Consider the following 24,622-nt stretch of genomic DNA (forward strand, 5'->3'; position numbering starts at 1 on the left):
TAGATTTTGGTCTCCATCACTTCCATTGAAAGCACATTTGAAGGATCTTTCAATAGCCAGTATGAACAGGAGGAATGATTACAGCGAGGAAAACCTCTTTCACTGTTCATATGGACTCCTGACTGCTGGTTTAACACACTGGAAACATTGTGAATCGTCCTGTAAGCTGAACAAAGACAAATGCTGTATAACACAATAAAATTTTGCTTTCAGCGAGCCTGGATAGGACTGTACGATGACGTGAACAGCTGGAGGTGGTCGCTGTCAGACAGACATTTCTACAAACTCGGGGAGGCTGAGTTCAGAAAATGGTCCCCTGGGCAACCATCCAATTATCGTAGTGCAGAACACTGCACACAGATGTATAATGGTGGACAATGGAACGATGACGATTGTTCCAATTCCTTTCGTGCAGTCTGCTCTGATGTCAGAGGTGAGAGTTATAAATAATGGTTTGTTCTTCTGAAGTTACTCTTCAGTTTCCTCTTGATTCGGGCCTAAATAGTCCGTTACATAAAAAGCACATAAATGTGAGCCCTGTGTTCAATTCAAGGTGTGAAGTTGAGTCAGGAAGCCAGTTTATATGAAGCCTGTTGACCCATTCAGCTCCACCATTAACACAAGTTTATCCCACGTCACTGCCTCAGTCGAAAGGGGTAAGAAAAGGAGGCAAAGTGGCTCTGATGTGTCTTTATGGATGAATGTGTGCTTGCATATTCATATGTATGCAGCTCCATACTGAGATTTATCATTCAAAAATAGTAATAAACACAATCATCACCTCAAAATTGTACTTGTACAGTACTTAAGTGAATATATTTAGTTACTTTCCACCACTGGAGTGGAGTGAAGTGTACACATGTGAAGAGGCTGTTAAAAATACTCATTAATATTTCTTAAGATGTCAGTGTCTTTAATTATTTGTTTAATGAATGCATTCTTTTATTGAGGTGGTTCTCAGTGGATTTATAATGACACAGAAACTGCTACAGAAACTGGCATTATTCATTATTCACTAATGTAAAGTAACAGACAGGAAACAGGGGTAGTAAGAGGGGAACGACATGCAACAAATGTCTGTAGCTGTAGGCTACCAAGACCCGGGAAAACTGTATGTCACTTCTACACAGTTCTTCACTGTGGTCTATTTTCAGGGTCAAATGTGACATTTGTCCTCATCAACACTATCATGACATGGACTGAGGCCCAGAGCCACTGCAGAGAGCACTACACAGACCTGGCCAGTGTGAGAAATGAAGAAGAGAACCAGAAGGTGAAGGATCTGATACCTGCAGGACAACAAGTCTGGATCGGCCTCTTCAGAGACTCCTGGAAATGGTCTGATGGAAGCAACTCCTCCTTTAGGTACTGGTCTCCATCGGAACCTAATGACGGCAATGAGTATTGTGTGGCAGCAGACTTTAGCCATTCTGGACGATGGGAGGACTGGACCTGTGATGTGAAGAAAGCATTTGTTTGCTACAAAGGTAAGCCATGATTCAGTTAGCCTTTAAAGGATGATTCACAATGTTTCCAGTGTGTCTTAAACCAGCAGTCAGGTGTCCATATGAACAGTGAAAGAGGTTTTCCTCGCTGTAATCATTCCTCCTGTTCATACTGACTATTAAAAGATCCTTCAAATGTGCTTTCAATGTAAGTGATGGAGGCCAAAATCCACAGTGTGTCAACATTTAAAAGTCTCTGTGAAGCTTATATGAGGCTTCAGCAGTCTGAGTTAGTCATATCAAGTGGATATCTGACACATTTACAGTCTTTTTAGCATCAAATTCCCTCTTTGTGTTTCCTCGGACAGTGTTTCCCTGTTGAGCTGCAGGTGGAAGTATAGTAACAAAAAGAGAGACTTTGGCACTAAAAAGACTGTAACGTTGAAAGATATCTACTTGATTTGACTCATTTGGATGCTGAAGATTCATATTAGCTTCAGATAAACTTTGAAATACATTTTTGCACAGAAGGAGGACTGTGGATTTTGTCCCCCATCACTTCCATTGTGAGTGCATATGAAGGGATCTTCTAATGGTCAGTATGAACAGTCAAGTCAAGTCAATTTATTTATTAAGCATATTTAAAAACAACAGAAGTTGACCCAATTGCTTTACACAGACTGAGAAATACAATCAAATGTAAACACAGACAAATTAATAGTGTAGAATAAAATAAAATTTAAATAAATCCTACAAACACAACAACATTGCACAGAGGACGAATCACTAATAGAGAGAACAAATAAAATAAAAACAGAGCATAACTATTCATGTCTACATGATAACTATTAACAGGCTGAAGAAAAGAGATGGGTCTTCCAACAGGTTTAAAAAATATCAGTTGAGTGGGAGCAGCAAACTGTTGCACAGTTTAGGGTCGACAATGGAAAATACCCGATCAGCTCTGAATTTTAACTGTCGGTGTGGAATGACAAACAGTGATTGGTCGGCAGATCTGAGGGGATCAGGAATTCAGAAAGATAAGCTGGAGTCTGTCCATGCAGTGCTTTAAAAACAAATAAAGAATGTTAAAATCAATTCTGCATTTTATTGATAACCAGTGAAGAAAGGTCAGTGCAGGAGGAGATAAAAGCATCTACCATGGTCTCTAAATCCTTAACAGACAGAAATGATTTTAGTTTTGTAAGTGATCTAAGATGGAAGAAGCTGCTGCTGACAACGGACTTCATTTGTTTATCATATTTTAAACCAGAATCAAAGATAGTGCTGAGATTTCTTGAGTGGAAGTTAACATTCAATTTTAGAGGCACAAGAGTATTTACTGAGGTTTTGCAAAAGTCTGAAAATTAGGGCCTCAGTTTTATCCTGGTTTAGCTGCAGGAAGCTTTTTGCCATCCAGGATTTTACATCCTCAATGCAGCTCAGCAGGAGTTAAAACAGCTCGGATCAGCAGGACTGAGGGGGAGGTACAGCTGGGTGTCATCTGCATAGCAATGGTAAGAGATATATTACTTTTTCTATAAATAGACCCCAGAGGGAGTATGTAAATGGGAAATAGAATAGGGCCTAATATGGAACCTTGTAGTACTCCACATGTGATAGATGAAGAGGAAGAGGACACATTATCAGTTTTAATAGATGCTGATCTGTCCTGGAGGTAGGAGGCAAACCACAGAAGGGCCCCTGAATGCCAACAACATACTGAAGGTGGTCCAAGAGGACGGAGTGGTCAACTGTGCCGAAGGCAGCAGATAGATCTAAAACAATTAAAAGAGTGTGATTTCCTGAGTCTAGGGACAGGAGCGAGTCATTTGTCACCCTCAGGAGAGCAGACTCTGTGCTATGATGCTGTGAATCCCTCAATTTGAGTCTTGAGCCACTTGAGAGAGACATACTCTTTTGGAATTGCTTTCTATCGCCAGAGTGTAAGAAGCTCTGTCAACTGTTGCTCAAAGAATACAACCAACCACTTTTAGGATAAATTAAGATATTTATTAGTAACTAAAATCTGGAGTATACATGATGAAGCATAAGATAATAATAATAATAATAATAATAATAATAATAATAATAATAATAATAATAATAATAATAATAATACCTATAAATGATCAAATATATATATAATAATGAAAATTATTCAGCAAGAGTGAGTCGAAGTGTTTGACTTGAGGCTAACGTATTGCAATGCTAAGGGGAAGCTAATTCAACTTCAGTAAAGAAATTATATTTTAATTTTAATGGTATTCAACATTAACCCTTGATCACAAAGCCACATTATGCCTCAGTGTGGCTTTGTGATCTCTGTAAATTAAAGATTTACAGAGACCCAACATTAACCCATGAACAGCACTTTGTGACAGCAGCAAGGAAAGAAAACTCCCCTTTAACGGGAAGAAACCTCAAGCAGAACCGGACTCTAGGTGGATACCATCTGCCTTGAACGGTTGGGTTGAGACAGAAAGAAGGAGGGAGGGAGAGAGAGACACAAAGAAGCATAATAACAACAATAATAATAATAACACTGATAATAATAATAGAGATGTGACTAATAATTATCATAACAATAATAGCAGGAGAAGATGTCGAGGCAGGACACCCACAGGACAACGCCACCATCCCTGCAACATCCCTGCAGCCATGGCCCACAACTCAGACTCCAGATTTTCCTTCAAGACAAGAAAGCACAAAAACTCCGGAGAAGAAGCCAAGTTAGTGACATGTATTTACGGTACATCAATGTATACAGATGGAGACGAGGAGGACACATGGATGAACCTACTCGTATCCCTAGTCGCTGTGTGTGTGTGTGTGTGTGTGTGTGTGTGTGTGTGTGTGTGTGTGTGTGTACGTTGAGTTTGGGACATTGATTTCTGTGCAGTTTATATGTTGGTGTGAAAAATGTGTCAATAAAACAACACTCAGAAGACAAAGTGAGCTGATGAAGCCTGTTTGTTTTTCAAAGCGCCTGTTTCAAAGTACGTGGTGCGAGTGAGTCTGAAGAAGAACTCCGCTCTGGATCTGAATGACCCTGTTGTGATGGAGAACATCTTGAAGCAGGTAGATCATGTTTGATCTCTTTAAAACATTTATGTGTCATCATTACTGAAAGCAGACTAGAGTCAAAAGAAGAAAGAATAAATCATCTGAAGTTAAACTGTAATAAATATGAATATTAAAGTGTGAAGCAGGTTGTTTCTAAAACAGAGATTCCAGATGAGGAAAATGTAACTGAACAAGAGCTTTTAGTGAAAAGTTTTCTCTGTGAACAGTGATGGAAAGTAAGTAAGTATAAAGTAGTGTAAACTAGCTCCACCTCCAGCAGCTACAACAGTAACATTCTGCTCTAACACTGATGCTTCACTATTAATAATCTAATGATGTCATATATAATAATATATCAGTCAGAGGGACCAAACCACTACTTTTACTGCAATACTTTAATTACATAAAGCTCATAATACTTATGTACTTTTACTGCAATACTTTAACTACATCAAGCTCATAATACTTATGTACTTTTACTGCAATACTTTAACTACATCAAGCTCATAATACTTATGTACTTTTACTGTAGTAGGTTTTTCATGCAGGACTTTTACTTGTAATGGAGTATTTTGACACTGCTGTATTTTTACTTCAGTAAAGGGTCTGAGTACTCCTTCCACCACTGTCTGTGACTGATATTCAGGACAGTAAATGTTTTTGTATCTCAGCTCAAACAGAGGCTAAAGCAGAAGGGGGTGAATGGAGACGTCAAACTGAGCTGGAGGAAGCAGTCCGATGGAAAAGTCTTCCACAAGGTCGAGAAGAAGACAAAGAAAGATGAGTTTTAATGTTGTGTAGAAGTTGGTCCGTCTATTTCCATGAAAGATTTTTTTCTTCATCCTTTAAAAGTGTAAAATATATTTTCTTGTGGTCTTTAAATTATACAAATAATGATCATACTGTATGTATTTTTATGCTGTCACCTTATTAGAAATTATTTTATTGGTTAGTGCATAAAATAGTTATAGTTTCTGGACAACAATGCAGGAATAAGATATACCAGGCTTTGATACACACACAATACTTGTTAGTAGATCAGTTCATTGTTGGTTTGGATCCAAACATGAGATTTGTTGACAAGAAGAAAAATATACAAAGTTGCCAGAATGATCCTTTAAAGGTTTGATCTGCACACAAAGACATTCATATATATAAAAACACACTTTTACCTGCATATACTCAGCTGTGCATGAATTTTATTAAACAGATAGCAAGCTATAAGCATTCACAAACACATCTCATAAAATCTCAAAGACAAGATAAACAGAATTACATTAAATAAAAATATTATGTTGATACTACAAAATAAAAAGAAAGAAGAAGAAGAGGAAAGAAATATTATTTACTGTACATATTTCTTTTCTCTTCTTATAACCATCATTTCTCACTCCAGTTGTCCAACAGTCACCACTTTACTGGGAAGTTACTGATATGTGTGTTTAAGATGTTTTTTTAAAAGATGATGAATGAATTCAACAAAACATTAAAAACCTTATTTAAATGAGAATTTAACCACATTACTGGAACATAAAGGAAGATGAAGATGTTAAGACTCTATAGTAGAATATAAATGAATGAGTAGGACAAGTCTGTAATAAATTAGTAGGAATGATGTTGAATTATGAAGTTAATACATTTTCAGTTTATGTCAGAAAGTTGAAGATTCTACTTTATGTTTATTATTGAGGTCACAGTGGGCGGTGGTGTACTGGAGTATGTTAGATTGCACTGGTGTTCCTAATAAAATGCTTGCTGAGTGTATATAACTGTAAGAATGATCATCTTTTAAATTGTTCCATAAGTGATTAAAACAAGACAATCAATGTCAAAGTGTGTGTCAGCCTGGTTCAGAACAGCAGCTGCAGGTGTTTTCTTGATACTATCACAAGAGATCATCAAAGTCAGACATTTTCAAATCTTCACATGTTGTAGGCACTTTAATGATCAGCAATTCACAGATTATTTATAAGCTATTTCTAAAATACAAAATGTTTGTTCAAACAATTGAAATGGAACAGTTTTTTCACTAAAGTAGGTATTTGAAAGATGAATCATTTTAATTAATATTTCTGTCAATAGACTAAAGATATTTTGATTAGTACATTTACTCTTTTCTCTATTGTATCTTTGAATTTATTAATATTCATACCAACATTTACATCAATGAAAATGTTCAATAATTGAGGAGTGAAGCTTTATTAATGTAATGGATATATTATTGCCTTGAAGTTAATAAAGATCATTAACTGCAGATTGTGGTCAGTAGTTGTCTGTGGATGTGGTCAAACAAAATTATAGCAAAAAGGGAAAATTACTGAACAAATGTGCAGAGTAAACAAATCATTCACCATAAACTGTTACTGTAATGAGTACTTTTACCTTAATACTTTAAGTACGTTTTGCTGATAATACTTAGGCCATATAATTTTATGTACGGTAGGTTTTTCATGCAGGACTTTTACTTGTAACGGAGTATTTTTACATTAAGGATGTAAATACTTCTTCCACCACTGCTAAAAATATATATACACATAAAAGTCATATTGAATAACTTTGCTCCATGGAGCTTGTAATGCAGACAGCCTTATGCTCTATATGATGATGTGTTCAGTGACCTGTTAGCCTCACAAAACCAAGATTAACTTTCTAGATGACATTTCAGTGAAGCTGCACACGTGACTGGGCCAAACACTAATCGATTAATTGAGAAAATAATCAGCAGATTAATTGATAATGAAAATAATTGTTAGTTGCCGCTCTACCTGTGAGCATCCACGACTTACACAGACTGACACACTGGAGGGAACTACAGAGGCCAGGAGCTGTCAGGGGGCAGGATTTTGAGAAGTCTTTGTATGATTCATAATTTGTGCCTTCAAATTATTAATCATTCTTAAAACTACTCATTTGCAGTTTTGTTGTTTTGGGTGGGACTTAACACCATCACAACAAAGCTTTGTTACGTCACACACGTATCCGGAGTGTGTTGTGCACATGTGTGAGACTGCGAGTGTGTTGGTTGAATCATAGGGGTTGATGGCGGAGCGGGTGCTTGTCAATCTCCAATAATGTTTAAGGAACCTTTACATGCCAGCAACATCGGTGTCATGTGAACAGGTCGTCACCAAAGCTGGAGAGGTAGTGAGCAAGAAGAGGAGCAGACTGAAGCCCAGTTCTGTGGAAATGACTGTTTTTGAATGAAAATATTTAAACCCCTGCCCATACAAATGAAAATCCCCCACGTTTCTTAATTTCTTTTTTCAGTAGAACAATCATTTTCCTGATTGCAGCGAAGTAATGCAGACAGTTTTATTCCTTTATGTCATCTCACTGCTTAAAGCCTGTTATAATATAAATCTGTTACAGAGCTTACTGTCCCTAATTCATCAAAGAGTTTATAAAAGTAATAAGGGGTTACTATAAACCTTATTAATAAATGACTAATTATCTCCATATATATTTATACATCCACACACTGAGACAGTTTTTGGTAAATAACTTTTATTGAATAAAATATGACAGAAAACATCAAACAGATGACAGCAGTGAGTTCACTTATATTTTGCCTGTTATGACGTCTCACCCTGAATCCTTACATATAAAAGCAACATCAAAGTCGCCCAGCAGATGTCGCCATTTAAACTGTATCAAATGCTTGGAAACTGAACCATTTTCAACACAATTGCTTCATATGATTCACTGCTTCAGAAAGCCTCGTTCCTCCCATCACTAATCAACACTGCTTACTTATGAAATAGTGAAAGGAAACTTTAAAAAAATGAATTTCAGGAATACGGTGTGCTGTAAGGGACAAACAGTTGCTAAATTCTCAGGGAAATAGACAGCGCGACAGTGACACCCAGTGGCTCGTTTAGGCTACTGCCTTATACTGGCAAACTAGGAGATCCGCATTTGCAAATGTGTACTCTGGATATTGCAATAAAACTCTGAAAGACAGCTTGCTCTCTGTGAATTCATCTGAAATTTCCACCACAATATCTGGTGACGAGGATGGGATCCCAGTAACGTGGGCCAGCGGCTCATCGGCTGAAGGGAAAACTGTGCACAGGCGGCCGGTCTGGGATCGGCTGACAAACTCCATACCTCCCCATCAAAAGGGTGAGAAGATGGAGTGCTGGAGGCTGCTGAGTCCGACGCTGGCTCGCTGACAGGATCTCAGAGAAACATGAAATGAAATGAAGGAATTCACACAGAGGTTTGCTTCGAAGTGACGACCTACTGAAATTACTGAGTGATTCAGTCAAACGCTGTAGTGAGGATCCCAAAGGAAGAGAACTCTTTGATTCTTAAATGATTTGTCGGTTCTTAAAATGATAATCGTTTGGAAAAGACCAAGCTGTCAAAGTGAGACATGTCTCAAAAAAAAGAAAAAGAAAAAGTATAAGAAGAAAAAATGGAAAATAAAAAGAAGACAAAAAAAACAGGAAAAAGTAGTAAAGTAGAATAAAATGTGTGTGTATGTGTGTGTGTGTGTGTGTGTGTGTGTGTGTGTGTGCAGTATATTGTCTTGTGTATAAGAAAATAAAAAAGGGAAATTCAGGCGTTCAGGTGCATTGTTTGTGCAGCACATTTCAACAACAAGGCAATTCAATGTGCTGTACTAAAACATTAAAAGTCTTGTGTCAAAGTGCAAAAGAACCTGTATAAAATGACATTTAATACAATTAAAATAGTTATTAAAGAGTTAAGAGAATATAATAAAATAAGCTAAAGTAGCATAAGACAGATAAAATATGAGAATAAAAGTTATAATGCAAGTCTGCCTTGATTTAAGAGAACAAAAAAAATATGAAAACAATGAGAAGCTGAGCTGCTTTCTGTGCAGCTGAGCACCTATCTATCTAATATCTGCAGTTATACACATTGGTGCAAGGGTGCACTATGAGTAAAATAGTAATAAAGGTGCGAAAAACTGCTGGTGTGAAGATGAAAAAGGTCCACCCATGGTCATAGTGAATTTGAAATTTGAGCAAAAAGGTTCAGTTTTCTGTCAAACGGAGGCTTTGGCCCAAGACGGGAGAAGAGAGAAGAGACTGGCTGATGTTTGAGTCGAGTCTTTTGTGTGCTCAACAGTGTGTTAAATATGATGCAATTCAGTGGGTTTGCTATGTTGTGACCGAATGTTTGCTTTTGCTGACGTGTGCGTCTTGAAATAGCTGGTATAGACGAAGGCCGGACGCCCAACCCTGGAGGTGGAGCCGAGGGACACACACTCACACAGCGGCAGCAATACAGAATAGACACACACACGCGAGAGCAGCACACAGGCAGAGTAGACTTTGTCCAGGTTTTAAATAATGCAATGGATTTAGACACTTTGTTATGATTGATGTGTGGTTTTCAATGGAGTTTATGATCTATTATCGTTGATCGTGATAGACCATCATCTAACACAGTTTTTTACTTAATCAGGCAGCCTCATTGAGATTAAGATCTCTTTTCCAAAAAAGAGACCTTAGAACAAGAAACATTCATAAGACAGGAACACAATCAGTGGACAGAAATAACAGTAACCACACAATAAACAAGGAATTCATAAAAACAATTACAAGAATCAAAATTAAAAACATAATGACACTGAAATCTCCAAGGTGAATGTAAGACTCGAGTTTGAGGGCAGTTTGCAGTTCAGAAGCTGCATAGCACCTGAAACCGGTTCTGCCAACATACATGAGAGATTTCTAAGGTTCAGCAGTTACTGGATGGTGTTCTGTAGTTATTAGATTTAAATTAGAGGAGAGATGTGAGGTAGTTTGGAAGCTTTATAGATGACAAGTTTACATTATTAACTTTTAGTTGATATTATGGGTGTGTATATATATATATATATATATATAGAGAGAGAGAGAGAGAGAGAGAGAGAGAGAGAGAGAGAGAGAGAGAGAGGCAGTGATCCTCCAAACACAGAGTGAGTTCAGACCATGGACACACAGAGACATGGTGCAAGTGGGCGAAGAACTGCCAAACCCACTAGTAGATACAAACACAATTAGGTCAAGAAGCCATTTGTTACGACCCTCTAAAAACAGCTCGTCCACAGAAGGCCCAACATAATTAAAGAGTCAGGATAGTTCACAATAATTAAACCAATTTATTAACTAAAAACAACAACTACTAACAAAAGCTGGTGAACTGGCCAAAAAGTACAAAAAGAAGGGAAGACTGCCAGACCGACCTACAAAGGGTCGTAGGATCTGGGCTCTCCCCTCTAACCTAAATCTGCATAAAAACTAAACCTAACAGAAATAAAGCTGCGAAAACAACTACCAAACCCACCAAACAAACCAGAGACTAACAAAGGCAAAGCTAAAGCATAGCAAAACAAACACAAGAACAATCATCTGCTGCCAAGGATGGAAAGTGGAGAAGAGAGAGTGCAAGCCACGTTCCTGCCCTCTTTATAGGTCCTCCCTCAGTCACCAGATCAGGGCCACCTGGGAGAAAGCACAACACATGATGAATAGAATATCACAGGTTATTCATATCCCATCCAACGGGGGGGAGTATGTAACACCATTAAAATAGAAAAAAGAGAGAGATAATGATAACAAAAACACAGAAAAAAACAGGTTTTGAGGTGTTTTGACATAAAGCCTACAAAGCTAACACTAACACTAACACTAACTAAAAAGTTGATTATTAGTTAAATCAGGAACAACAGAATCAGTAATTAAGAGATGTGATTTCACTCCAGCTCCATAAATGAGTGGGAGAATACTGGTAACAATGGGAGCTAGTGGCAATGCTCAGAGAATGGTACGCTGTTGCTTTACCAGTACAAGACAAAGATGGAAAGCGATCACTCTTGTCATCATGTTGTCCAGTAAACCCACATTGAACAAGATCTGGTGTGAAAAGAGGGTGACAGTTAGCAAATTGACAGGTTTAGGTCATGTTATACAGCTTGTGAAATATCATCCTAGAACAGTGAGCACAGAGATAGCAAAATGAAGCAAGCACACAATTACAGTAGATATAAAAAAGTGCTCAATATGCAGCCCGTTCTCACTCCCAACTCGTCACATATCGAAGCTTGGTCAGGATCCTGTGGTGTATCATGTCGATAAGTGGTTATGAGGTTGACACTTAAAATGACCCTTCAAGGTAATAGGCAAAAATCAATTAAATTTGTGGTTGACTTTTGGGACTACTATTTCTGCTATGAAGCAGGCTGAATTTCCAAATCCTCCAAAATTGAGTGGTGGGTACATTCACGCTGCGAGAGCAACGAGCATCACAGTAAAAGAATCGTACACCACGCCACTGTCTGGAATCACAGAAGATGGGGATAGAGAAAAAGGGTTAGTCACCAGAGTATCACCAGAGTACCGATGGGACCTGCAACCCTCAGGGCCCAGCTCAGAACTGCTGGAAAAAGCATGCAGACAGAGGAAGTGCAGTGCATAAAGCAGATAAGCTCATGCTGTACTACACACATTTCTTATGAACAGGATGAGACTGAGCTAGAGTGGTTCAGGAAAGGTTAAGAATAGACAGATGAGATGCGTGAGACAGGAGCAGAAGTGTCAGAAGAATGAAGACAAAAGCTTTTTAAGTATATGACTCAGCACTTCACATCTCCCTGAAGAAAAGAAAAGAGCAAAACAAAGTAGTGGGAAAACCTAAGACCATGATTGATGCTAATACTGAAGCACAGCAGTGGAGATAAACCAGATAGACATTTTTATGTATTACAGTAATCATCTAAAGCATGCAGAACAGCGTGCAGTATGACATTCATTGGTAAAAGAGGTGTACACTTACAAACAGAAGGCCTGCACAGAAAAACAATGGTTCAGTTGACAGCTGACTCCCCTGAGCTGACAGATATTCCTACAACTCTCTGGGCTAAAAGTAAATATGATGTTGGTCTGATTAAGCATGTGCAACCAATTGAAATTGTACCCAAATCAGAATACAGCTCATGTAAAGATCAATATCCATTGAAACCAGAGACTATAGAGGGTGCAACACCAGTTTTTAACTCATTCTTGAAAGCAGGAATTATTGTTACATGTGAAACCTCACAGGTCAGAACACCAATATTTCCTGAGATGAGTTAACAGATTTGTACAAAGACCTGCAGGCGGTGAACACAGCAGCATATGCTCATGCACCTTATCTCATCACAGGTTCCATCAGATAGTTAGTGGTTTTCTGTTGTTGATTTGGCTAATTCATTTCCAGTATTCTTGTGCACACAGATTTCCAGTGCTGGTTTTGCCTTCTTCTTTAAAGGAAAGACGTACACCTGGACCAGATCAGCCCAGCGTTATTGTGAAAGTCTGGCAATATTCTCTGCTGCATTAAATAAAACCTGGCAGGTTTGAGTCTGATGGAGGGGAGCGCTCTCTAACAGTATGATTGATGACTTAATGATCTACTCACCAACGGAAGAGGCCTGTGAAAATAAAGGCAGATTTACTGGATGCTGTATTGTTACCCGAAGAGCTGATAATATGCAAATATGAGGCGCATACAAATAACACAGACTCCGTCTCAACAGGAAATACAAGAGAAGATGCAAAAGCAAAGCGTGCAGCGTAACCACTTCCTCTTTACAGGTGCTGACCTGATACAACTACACCTGGAACACCAACAGCTGATTCCAAAAGTTTACAGAGCAGAACAACACCAGAGGAAAAACAGGATGGTATTTGATAGGCCCAAATTATCTCTTTCCCTTCTATACACATGTTGACACACGTGTTGAAAGGGGGGAACACTGACAGACACGAAAGGCTTCTCAAACTACTCAATTTTTTAAAATAGTCTAATATGTGCAAAACAGTAGTGCTGTGGCAAAAATGTTGATAAGAGAAACATTTCCAGATTAGGAATTCCAAGAAAAATCAGTAGTGATAATGGCACACATGTTGTGAATAAAGCAATCATTTTACTGTCTGTATATTTGGGAATTGACCTAAAACAATTCTGTGCCTACCATCCACAGAGTGGAGGGGCAGTAAGGAAATAAAAAAAACCTGACCAGATTAGCTGGTACAGGACTGAGCTGGACAAAGTCTCTCCGGCACAGAGGAATGTACTGATGAAATGCTGAGGTATTGTGCAAACTTGTCCTCTGTTCGTAGTGTAACAGACACACAGGTGAAAGCAGCCCTTCCTCAGGAGAAGCCAGGCAACCTACATAACCTCGAGCCCGGAGACTGGGTTATGATAAACTAAAGGGGAAAACGTTGGAACCAGGCCAGGTGGAAAGGGCCGTAGCAGGTTCTCCTCACCACCGTCTCAGCAGTAATGGTCACAGAGAGAACCACATGGGTGCACGCCAGCCACTGCAAACGGGTAAAGGTGCCGCCACTCGTGATGGAGGCTCAAGGAGAGAGTCCCATACTGCTCACAGATGAGGAAGAGAAGTAACTGAAGGTGAGGGCCGCTCTCATTGAGGTTTAAAAACCTACCAAGAGCCATCGGCTGCCACATATCAGGGAGAAGAGGATCACACTCACTGTGGTTTCAAAACCTGCTGAGAGTCAATGGAGGCCACATGTCAGAGAAGTGACGACTTCTCACCTGCCGTTCACGAACACAGCAGCTGAAACATCCTCACTCGGTTAAGCTCCTGACAGAACGAGGTCCCTGTATCCTTTACATGTTCCACTAAAATGATTGAACGAGCACCTCGGAGCCTGATAACTGAACAGAGAGAGGTGCCCCGAGCTCTGAGAGAACACCTTTATTACCTGCTGTACCTATTGATCAAGCAATGCTGTGATACTCCTGCATTCAAAGACTTGAATTATTACAAACTGGAAATTGTCTGAAAACACTAAACACACATATGAAATAATACACAAAACACTGCTGGGTTGAAGATTAGAAAAATATTATTGTACAATAAGACAATAAGAGACAGAACGCACAAAGATTTGCATCAGTTCGTCTCAACAAACAAAGAGCAAACCTAATCTATTACAGTTGCACAAGGAACAGAGAGATGATCTGTGATTGGTCAATATATCGGCTTATATGATTACAGCCAATGGCACACAGCCACGAGATATACATTTACATGCACATGTATGTTAGACAAGAGCCACATCTCCCAAGGACTCAGGAAACCAAGAGCCCCGAGCTATATGTGGCCTTTGACCCCTTAACATGTTCTGTTTACACAAAGACCCAGAATGTTACCTTATTTGGGCCTAAGCCAGGGTGGAAAGAAAGGAGTGGGCCTCCTAAGGTACATTCTTTCTCTCAAGGACATACACATATTAACAAAGCAAAGGAACAATGATATTTCTTCCAGAATTCTGTACATTAAATTGATAAGCCAATCCTTTGGTCTTTCATTGCCTTTACAACACATATATGACTTACCCATGGGGGTGCGAGTAATTGTGCACGCCTTGTATACAGTGGTTTGTGTAAAGTGAGAATAATTTAGAGAAACATAAAGCACTGACTTGTTTTGAAGAACACCCGTTCACAGGAGTTTTTTTCAGTAACTGAGTTTAAAGAGGGGTATTTTACCATTTGGTACACACATACCCACATAGAATTGACAGAGTTACCAGAAGCCACACACACTCAAAAGACGGGATGCAATCTCTGCAAAGAACTGTGTTCCAGTTCCTCACAAAATTGGTGGTCAGAAAACACTTTTACTGGGAACAAGGACAATTTAAAGTCTGTGTACTCAAAGAAGAACTTAAAGGACTATTTCTGCTAAGAGGGTTAAAAAGATAGTGGAGTTAAATTAATTTTGTACACTTTTGACTATAGTGGAAAAGCTTCTATAAACAACTTTGACACCCCCCATAAAATGAACAACAGCGTGACATTTGGGCTCAACCAGGGACGGATTAACAGTGATTACTTAAAAATGGAAGCGAGGGTACAGTCGGTGGCAATGGCTTGAGCAGCTAGAGGGACTTCTCTGGGAAGTCCTACTTCTCCTCTTCAGCATAGGTGGCGCTGTTTCCCCCATACTCCTGGGAGGACCATGTAAGTCAATTACCAGAGTGTAAGAGCCCATAAATTCTCAAAACACACACATCCTAATCCTCCACACATGAACTTGAGTGCTAGAACAAAGCACCATTGTGACACAAAAGAAACATCACAAGAGACATTATCCCTGACCAAGATAATCAAAAGATGGAATCCATACCAACATGCGTCGTAAGTGCTAGTTACCTCTCTATGCTGGCGACCCTTTACTGTGTGCAAAATACATGGGTTGAAGACTCTACAATGTGATTCAACCTCAGACTGAGCTCCTTCAGCATTATGACGACATTTATGTTTAAAATGTATTGATTATTTTCATTATTTATTTGCTTATTTAAACATATATTAGGCCAAGACAGTGTTTTGCAATATTACTTTAGAGAACAGAACATAATGAAAACAATGTGACAGTGACTGTATGTTTGGAGTTGAACTTTGTATTAAAGTGTTTTCATTTTTACTATGTTCTCAAGTCAACGAAATTTTGCTGTCTTTACCTTATATTCTTAACGTTGATTATAGGCCTTAAAATGCCAGTTTTAAGTGCTTTAATTAGTGGGTAGCATTTTTTTTGCTAATATCTCAGAGCTAATGTTACCATAACCAGAAGACCTGAGGTGAAAGTAAATTCAGATCTGCTTAAAATATTAGGATTTATTCCTGATTAAAATTACTCAGTTGTTGTTCATCAACTTTATTTCTTGTTTTTCTTTTTTATATTGTAATCATGTTTGCATCATCCATACTGGTCACCCTGCTTTATGTATATTAGTGCTTACTTTAGACAGATGTCTGAGTGCCTCAGGAGATATTTCCCCTCTACCAGCCTTTGAGGGTTTTTCTTTCTTGGTACTGATAGTTAGAATAGTTAGACATGGTGGTCTTTTACCCTTTTCTTTGTCAATTGAGGGAAGGGAGGTTTGGCCCATGTACCTGTTTTCATTTCTTTTCAGGATTCTTTGAACCCGACCGATTGTTGGGTTGGACGGAGCCCACAGGACACAGTGCAGATAATTAAGCAACATAATATTGCGATTATACAACATTTATACATTGTTGGTACAACATTTACCAACAAAATAAAATATATAAATGGAATTTATATATATATATATTGTGAGGCAGTTTGCTCTAAAAATAAAAAACTTTTTGTCTGTGTTATCTCCATTTCCATGGAAATACATGGGGTATGACTAATACCTGGACAACAATCACTTACGTCAGTAGACTCCTATGTAATGAAACCTGAAAAAATAAAAGAAAGACAACTCAAAACAAACGAAAGACCCCTCACCGGGTGCTTATTCTCAGCCTTCTCCTCCATCTCCTTGGCAGTCCCATGGGTCCCAGAGCTCGCTGACACCTCAGATCTCTCCTACAGACCTACATAATGGGCCATTGTGAAACATTGCCTGATAAGAAAATAACAAACACCATGACCACTTTGCATGAAGCAAATGAAGGTGAAGTATTGTAAGAGATTAATATATCATCTATAACTGCATATCAACAGTCACAGACTAAAAGAGAGAAGCAGAAAGAAACAGACGATGATGGAGAAAGTTCTTCTCAGCATCACAGCTGCATCAGGCAAGTGTTTTTTATATATGTATATTTATATTTATATATTCATATATATATGAAATGCAAAATGATAGTTTATGTTTTTTATGTTCATCACATCCATATTGGAAGTTCACATCCATAATTTTTACTGCCAAAAAAAAATGACACACATGAATACATTGAAATGAAAAGTCATTTTAGGCCAGATCTAATCATTGTGCATGTCTGTCATCACAGTGCTGTGTGCCGTCTCATCATACGCTCAACGTCAGTACCACTTTGTTTATGAGCCAAAGACCATGACTGAAGCGCAGAGTTACTGCAGAGACAATTACACTGACCTGGCCACGATAGACAACATGGAGGATGTGACGATCCTGAACAACACGGCAGATTTAAGCAAAATGGTCTACCCGGAATACAGCTATGTGAATTCACTTTTCTCTACTATCTACTCTGTCTCTCTTTCATTTACATTTTTGACAATGACAGTATGTAGGTGAGAGGTGTGACTGTCACACACGCTGAGCTGCTGCTTTAGTACATTTTCTTCAGGCTGTGATGAACATTTTAGTACAAATGTTCCACTTTCTCAGTAAATATGGCCCAATGAGTTTGTTTTTAAGTGGGACTTTATGTGGGAGCAATATTAAAAAGCAAAATGTGCAATATATGTATAAATATCAGGAAACTGGACAACAAAGACACAATATTTGCAAAAATGTTTTTAATTTCATATTGTAATAATATAAAAAGAATAAGAATAATACATTTTGTCATAAAGCTCCTTTGATGTACAGGAAAAAAGAGCAGACAACTTAAACAAAGAAGTAAGAATTTAAAGTTTAATAAGAAATTAAATTAAATAAAAACAGTAATAATGAATATGTATAAATAGTACCAATCAATAGGAAGGTGTGTCCAAACCTGGTACTGTGTAACAATAATTATCATCACTTTCACCACCATTATTATTTTAATAATTGTAATAACTATTATATTATTATGTACCATTTAATTACTGAATTTATAGCACAAGCAACTAAAAATATATCAGTTACTTTAGGTAAAATCTCCTCTTAAAGTCAGAGTGTGAATGGAAATTTTATGCAAAAGTATTGATCAGCTTTAAAGGACGGATTCGCATTTTTTTATAACTGTCTTAAAACAACAGTCAGGAGCCCAAATAAACAGTGAAACATGTTTTTCTTGCTGTAATCATTCCTCCTGTTCATACTGACCATTAGAAGATCCCTTCATATGCACTCACAATGGAAGTGATGGAGGACAAAATCCACAGTCCTCCTTCTGTGCAAAAATGTATTTAAAGTTTATCTGAAGCTAATATTAAGCTTCAGCGTCCAAATGAGTCACATCAAGTAGATATATTTCAACGTTACAGTCTTTTTAGTGCCAAAGTTCCTCTTTTTGTTACTATACTTCCACCTGCAGCTCAACAGGGAAACACTGTCCGAGGAAACACAAAGAGGGAATTTGATGCTAAAAAGACTGTAAATGTGTCAGATATCCACTTGATATGACTAACTTAGACTGCTGAAGCTGAATAGAAACTTCACACAGACTTTTAAATGACTGTGTGGACACACTGTGGATTTTGGCCTCTATCACTTGAAGGCACATTTGAAGGATCTTTCAATAGCCAGTATGAACAGGAGGAATGATTACAGCGAGTAAAACCTCTTTCACTGTTCATATGGACTCCTGACTGCTGGTTTAACACACTGGAAACATTGTGAATTGTCATGTAAGCTGAACAAAGACAAATGCTGTATAACACAATCAAATCTTGCTTTCAGGCAGCCTGGATAGGACTGTATGATGACGTGAACAGCTGGAGGTGGTCGCTGTCAGACAGACATTTCTATAAACCCGAGGAGGCTGAGTTCAGAAAATGGCACCCTGGGGAACCAGCCAACTATCGCAGTGCAGAACACTGCACACAGATGTATGATAGTGGACAATGGAACGATGAGAAATGTACCAATTCCTTTCGTGCAGTCTGCTCTGATGTCAGAGGTGAGAGTTATAACTAATGGTTTGTTCTTCTGAAGTTACTCTTCAGTTTCCTACAGATTTGGGCCTAAATAGTCACTTACATAAAAAGCACATAAATGTGATCCCTGTGTTCAATTCAAGGTGTGAAATTGAGTCATGAAGCCAGTTTACATGAAGCCTGTTGACCCATTCAGCTCCACCATTAACACAAGTTTATCCCATGTCACTGCCTCAGTCGAAAGGGGTAAGAAAAGGAGGCAAAGTGGCTCTGATGTGTCTTTATGGATGAATGTGTGCTTGCATATTCATATGTATGCAGCTCCATACTGAGATTTATCATTCAAAAATAGTAATAAACACAATCATCACCTCAAAATTGTACTTGTACAGTACTTAAGTGAATATATTTAGTTACTTTCCACCACTGGATGCAGAACATCTAAAGAGTGAAGTGTAGACATGTGAAGAGGCTGTTAAAACTACTCAATATTTCTTAAGATGTCAGTGTCTTTAATTATTATTTTAATGAATGCATTCTTTTATTGAAGTGGTTCTCAGTGGATTTATAATGACACAGAAACTGCTACAGAAACTGGCATTATTCATTATTCACTAATGTAAAGTAACAGACAGGAAACAGGGGTAGTAAGAGGGGAACGACATGCAACAAATGTCTGTAGCTGTAGGCTACCAAGACCCGGGAAAACTGTATGTCACTTCTACACAGTTCTTCACTGTGGTCTATTTTCAGGGTCAAATGTGACATTTGTCCTCATCAACACTACCATGACATGGACTGAGGCCCAGAACCACTGCAGAGAGCACTACACAGACCTGGCCAGTGTGAGAAATGAAGAAGAGAACCAGAAGGTGAAGGATCTGATACCTGCAGGACAAAGAGTCTGGATCGGCCTCTTCAGAGACTCCTGGAAGTGGTCTGATGGAAGCAACTCCTCCTTTAGGTACTGGTCTCCATCGGAACCTAATGACGGCAATAAGAATTGTGTGGCAGCAAACTTTGGCCGTTCTGGACAATGGGAGGACTGGAACTGTGATGTGAAGAAAGCATTTGTTTGCTACAAAGGTAAGCCATGATTCAGTTAGCCTTTAAAGGATGGTTCACAATGTTTCCAGTGTGTCTTAAACCAGCAGTCAGGTGTCCATATGAACAGTGAAAGAGGTTTTCCTCGCTGTAATCATCCCACCTGTTCATACTGACTATTAAAAGATCCTTCAAATTTGCTTTGTTAGCTAAGTAGTAGAGAAGTGATGAGGTCTCTGTTTTTGGTACCAGTGAGGAGTCTCACTGCAGCATTTTGAACCAGCTGACTGACCATGTACTATCTATGTACGGAGAATTACAGCAGTCAGTGCAGGAGGAGATAAAAGCATCTACCATGGTCTCTAAATCCTTAACAGACAGAAATGATTTTAGTTTTATAAGTGATCTAAGATGGAAGAAGCTGCTGCTGACAACGGACTTCATTTGTTTATCATATTTTAAACCAGAATCAAAGATAACGCTGAGATTTCTTGAGTGGAAGTTAACATTCAATTTTAGAAACACAAGAGTATTTACTGAGGTTTTGCAAAAGTCTGAAAATTAGGGCCTCAGTTTTATCCTGGTTTAGCTGCAGGAAGCTTTTTGCCATCCAGGATTTTACATCCTCAATGCAGCTCAGCAGGAGTTAAAACAGCTCGGATCAGCAGGACTGAGGGGGAGGTACAGCTGGGTGTCATCTGCATAGCAATGGTAAGAGATATATTACTTTTTCTATAAATAGACCCCAGAGGAAGTATGTAAATGGGAAATAGAATAGGGCCTAATATGGAACCTTGTAGTACTCCACATGTGATAGATGCAGAGGAAGAGGACACATTATCAATTTTAATAGATGCTGATCTGTCCTGGAGGTAGGAGGCAAACCACAGAAGGGCCCCTGAATGCCAACAACATACTGAAGGTGGTCCAAGAGGACGGAGTGGTCAACTGTGCCGAAGGCAGCAGATAGATCTAAAACAATTAAAAGAGTGTGATTTCCTGAGTATAGGGACAGGAGCGAGTCATTTGTCACCCTCAGGAGAGCAGACTCTGTGCTATGATGCTGTGAATCCCTCAGTTTGAGTCTTGAGCCACTTGAGAGAGACATACTCTTTTGGAATTGCTTTCTATCGCCAGAGTGTAAGAAGCTCTGTCAACTGTTGCTCAAAGAATACAACCAACCACTTTTAGGATAAATTAAGATATTTATTAGTAACTAAAATCTGGAGTATACATGATGAAGCATAAGATAATAATAATAAGAAGAAGAAGAAGAAGAAGAAGAAGAATAATACGACCTATAAATTATCAAATATATATATAATAATGAAAATTATTCAGCAAGAGTGAGTCAAAGTGTTTGACTTGAGGCTAACGTATTGCAATGCTAAGGGGAAGCTAATTCAACTTCAGTAAAGAAATTATATTTTAATTTTAATGGTATTCGACATCAACCCTTGATCACAAAGCCACATTATGCCTTAGTGTTGAAGACAGAAGTTATCTCAGGGCACGTTCCACATAGAGCAGGTCTACACTGAACTCTTGAATTTACAGAGACCCAACATTAACCCATGAGCAGCACTTTGTGACAGCAGCAAGGAAAGAAAACTCCCCTTTAACGGGAAGAAACCTCAAGCAGAACCGGACTCTAGGTGGACACCATCTGCCTTGACCGGTTGGGTTGAGACAGAAAGAAGGAGGGAGGGAGAGAGAGACACAAAGAAGCATAATAACAACAACAATAATAATAACACTGATAATAATAATAGAGATGTGACTAATAATTATCATAACAATAATAGCAGGAGAAGATGTCGAGGCAGGACACCCACAGGACAACGCCACCATCCCTGCAACATCTCTGCAGCCATGGCCCACAACTCAGACTCCAGATTTTCCTTCAAGACAAGAAAGCACAAAAACTCCGGAGAAGAAGCCAAGTTAGTGACATGTATTTACGGTACATCAATGTATACAGATGGAGACGAGGAGGACACATGGATGAACCTACTCGTATCCCTAGTCGCTGTGTGTGTGTGTGTGTGTGTGTGTGTGTGTGTGTGTGTGTGTGTGTGTGTGTGTGTGTGTGTGTGTGTGTGTGTTTAAGTTGAGTTTGGGACATTGATTTCTGTGCAGTTTATATGTTGGTGTGAAAAATGTGTCAATAAAACAACACTCAGAAGACAAAGTGAGCTGATGAAGCCTGTTTGTTTTTCAAAGCGCCTGTTTCAAAGTACGTGGTGCGAGTGAGTCTGAAGAAGAACTCCGCTCTGGATCTGAATGACCCTGTTGTGATGGAGAACATCTTGAAGCAGGTAGATCATGTTTGATCTCTTTAAAACATTTATGTGTCATCATTACTGAAAGCAGACTAGAGTCAAAAGAAGAAAGAATAAATCATCTGAAGTTAAACTGTAATAAATATGAATATTAAAGTGTGAAGCAGGTTGTTTCTAAAACAGAGATTCCAGATGAGGAAAATGTAACTGAACAAGAGCTTTTAGTGAAAAGTTTTCTCTGTGAACAGTAGTGGAAAGTAACTAAGTACATTTACTCAAGTACTGTACTGTAGTACAGTTTTGAGGTACTTGTATTTTACTTGAGTATTTCCATGTGATGCTACTTTCTACATTTCAGAGGGAAATATTGTACTTTCTACTCCACTACATTTATTTGACAGCTTTAGTTACTTTTCAGATGAAGATTTGACACAATGGATAATATAACCAGCTTTTAAAATACAACACATTGTTAAAGATGAAACCAGTGGTTTCCAACCTTTTTGTCTTTTGACGTCTCACAAAAAGCAGTGTGTAGTCGGGGTCACATTTCACATGTCTATGAGTTGTTAACAGCTCCACCAAATAGTGATTTTTCCCTCTAAACTTCTCACATGCTTTCATTTCAATAAATGTTCAAATGATCCAATATTTCAGCAAAAATCAAAGATTAGAGAAAAAGTCCAAAAACTGAAAACAGATTTGTGTATCAGAACTTTGTTTTTTCTTCTTTCCTCTCCCATTAATCATCTCACCACCCCTCAGATTTATCTGCTGACCCTTTGGAGGGGCCCCGACCCCTAGGTTGGGAACCACTGGACTAAACTAGCTAACTGTTTATAAAGTAGTGTAAACTAGCTCCACCTCCAGCAGCTACAACAGTAACATGCTGCTCTAACACTGATGCTTCACTATTAATAATCTAATGATGTCATATATAATAATATATCAGTCAGAGGGACCAAACCACTACTTTTACTGCAATACTTTAACTACATCAAGCTCATAATACTGATGTACTTTTACTGCAATACTTTAACTACATCAAGCTCATAATACTTATGTACTTTTACTGCAATACTTTAACTACATCAAGCTCATAATACTTATGTACTTTTACTGCAATACTTTAACTACATCAAGCTCATAATACTTATGTACTTTTACTGCAATACTTTAACTACATCAAGCTCATAATACTTATGTACTTTTACTGTAGTAGGTTTTTCATGCAGGACTTTTACTTGTAATGGAGTATTTTGACACTGCTGTATTTTTACTTCAGTAAAGGGTCTGAGTACTCCTTCCACCACTGTCTGTGACTGATATTCAGGACAGTAAATGTTTTTGTATCTCAGCTCAAACAGAGGCTAAAGCAGAAGGGGGTGAATGGAGACGTCAAACTGAGCTGGAGGAAGCAGTCCGATGGAAAAGTCTTCCACAAGGTCGAGAAGAAGACAAAGAAAGATGAGTTTTAATGTTGTGTAGAAGTTGGTCCGTCTATTTCTATGAAAGATTTTTTCCTTCATCCTTTAAAAATGTAAAATATATTTTCTTGTGGTCTTTAAATTATACAAATAATGATCATACTGTATGTATTTTTATGCTGTCACCTTATTAGAAATTATTTTATTGGTTAGTGCATAAAATAGTTATAGTTTCTGGACAACAATGCAGGAATAAGATATACCAGGCTTTGATACACACACAATACTTGTTAGTAGATCAGTTCATTGTTGGTTTGGATCCAAACATGAGATTTGTTGACAAGAAGAAAAATATAGAAAGTTGCCAGAATGATCCTTTAAAGGTTTGATCTGCAAGACATTCATATATATACAAACACACTTTTACCTGCATATACTCGAATTATCCTGAAGTCTTTTATAGTAATTGTATGTTTTGTATGCTAAAACAAAAAATTATTCCTAATAAGGTTTGATTTGATTTGCACACAAAGACATTCACATATATACAAACACTCTTTTACCTGCATATACTCAGCTGTGCATGAATTTTATTAAACAGATAGCAAGCTATAAGCATTCACAAACACATCTCATAAAATCTCAAAGACAAGATAAACAGAATTACATTAAATAAAAATAATATGTTGATACTACAAAATAAAAAGAAAGAAGAAGAAGAGGAAAGAAATATTATTTACTGTACATATTTCTTTTCACTTCTTATAACCATCATTTCTC

General features: G+C 38.1%; 2 protein-coding genes and 1 long non-coding RNA gene across 3 annotated transcripts in view; 2 read left to right on the forward strand and 1 right to left on the reverse strand.

Annotated features, from left to right (window-relative positions):
• LOC122981723 overlaps positions 1 to 24,622 on the reverse strand; it is a 930,226-nt gene that overhangs the window by 587,750 nt on the left and 317,854 nt on the right. The gene's annotated exons all lie outside the window — the stretch shown is intronic.
• LOC122981784 (C-type mannose receptor 2-like) lies at positions 356 to 23,993 on the forward strand. Its single transcript, XM_044350552.1, has 6 exons — positions 356 to 433; positions 1,155 to 1,493; positions 19,858 to 20,175; positions 21,939 to 22,076; positions 22,357 to 22,451; positions 23,774 to 23,993. Exons 1-6 carry the CDS (start codon positions 361 to 363, stop codon positions 23,891 to 23,893), a joined length of 1,083 nt encoding a protein of 360 aa, XP_044206487.1. The 5' UTR covers positions 356 to 360; the 3' UTR covers positions 23,894 to 23,993.
• On the forward strand, positions 3,848 to 5,373 carry LOC122981834. Its single transcript, XR_006403330.1, has 3 exons — positions 3,848 to 4,177; positions 4,432 to 4,526; positions 5,183 to 5,373. It is a non-coding gene; the product is annotated as an uncharacterized LOC122981834 (long non-coding RNA).

Source organism: Thunnus albacares, chromosome 5 (assembly GCF_914725855.1).
Source record: "Thunnus albacares chromosome 5, fThuAlb1.1, whole genome shotgun sequence".
Taxonomy (NCBI): domain Eukaryota; kingdom Metazoa; phylum Chordata; class Actinopteri; order Scombriformes; family Scombridae; genus Thunnus; species Thunnus albacares.

Bases quoted from the DNA above. Each gene is read 5' to 3' on its own strand.
- LOC122981784 (XM_044350552.1), top strand. From the start codon at position 361: ATGTATAATGGTGGACAATGGAACGATGACGATTGTTCCAATTCCTTT. The intron at 1,494-19,857 runs CATGATTCAGTT...CAAATGTGACAT, and splicing joins TGTTTGCTACAAAGGTAAGC to TTGTCCTCATCAACACTACC. The intron at 22,077-22,356 runs GTTAGTGACATG...TGTTTTTCAAAG, and splicing joins AACTCCGGAGAAGAAGCCAA to CGCCTGTTTCAAAGTACGTG.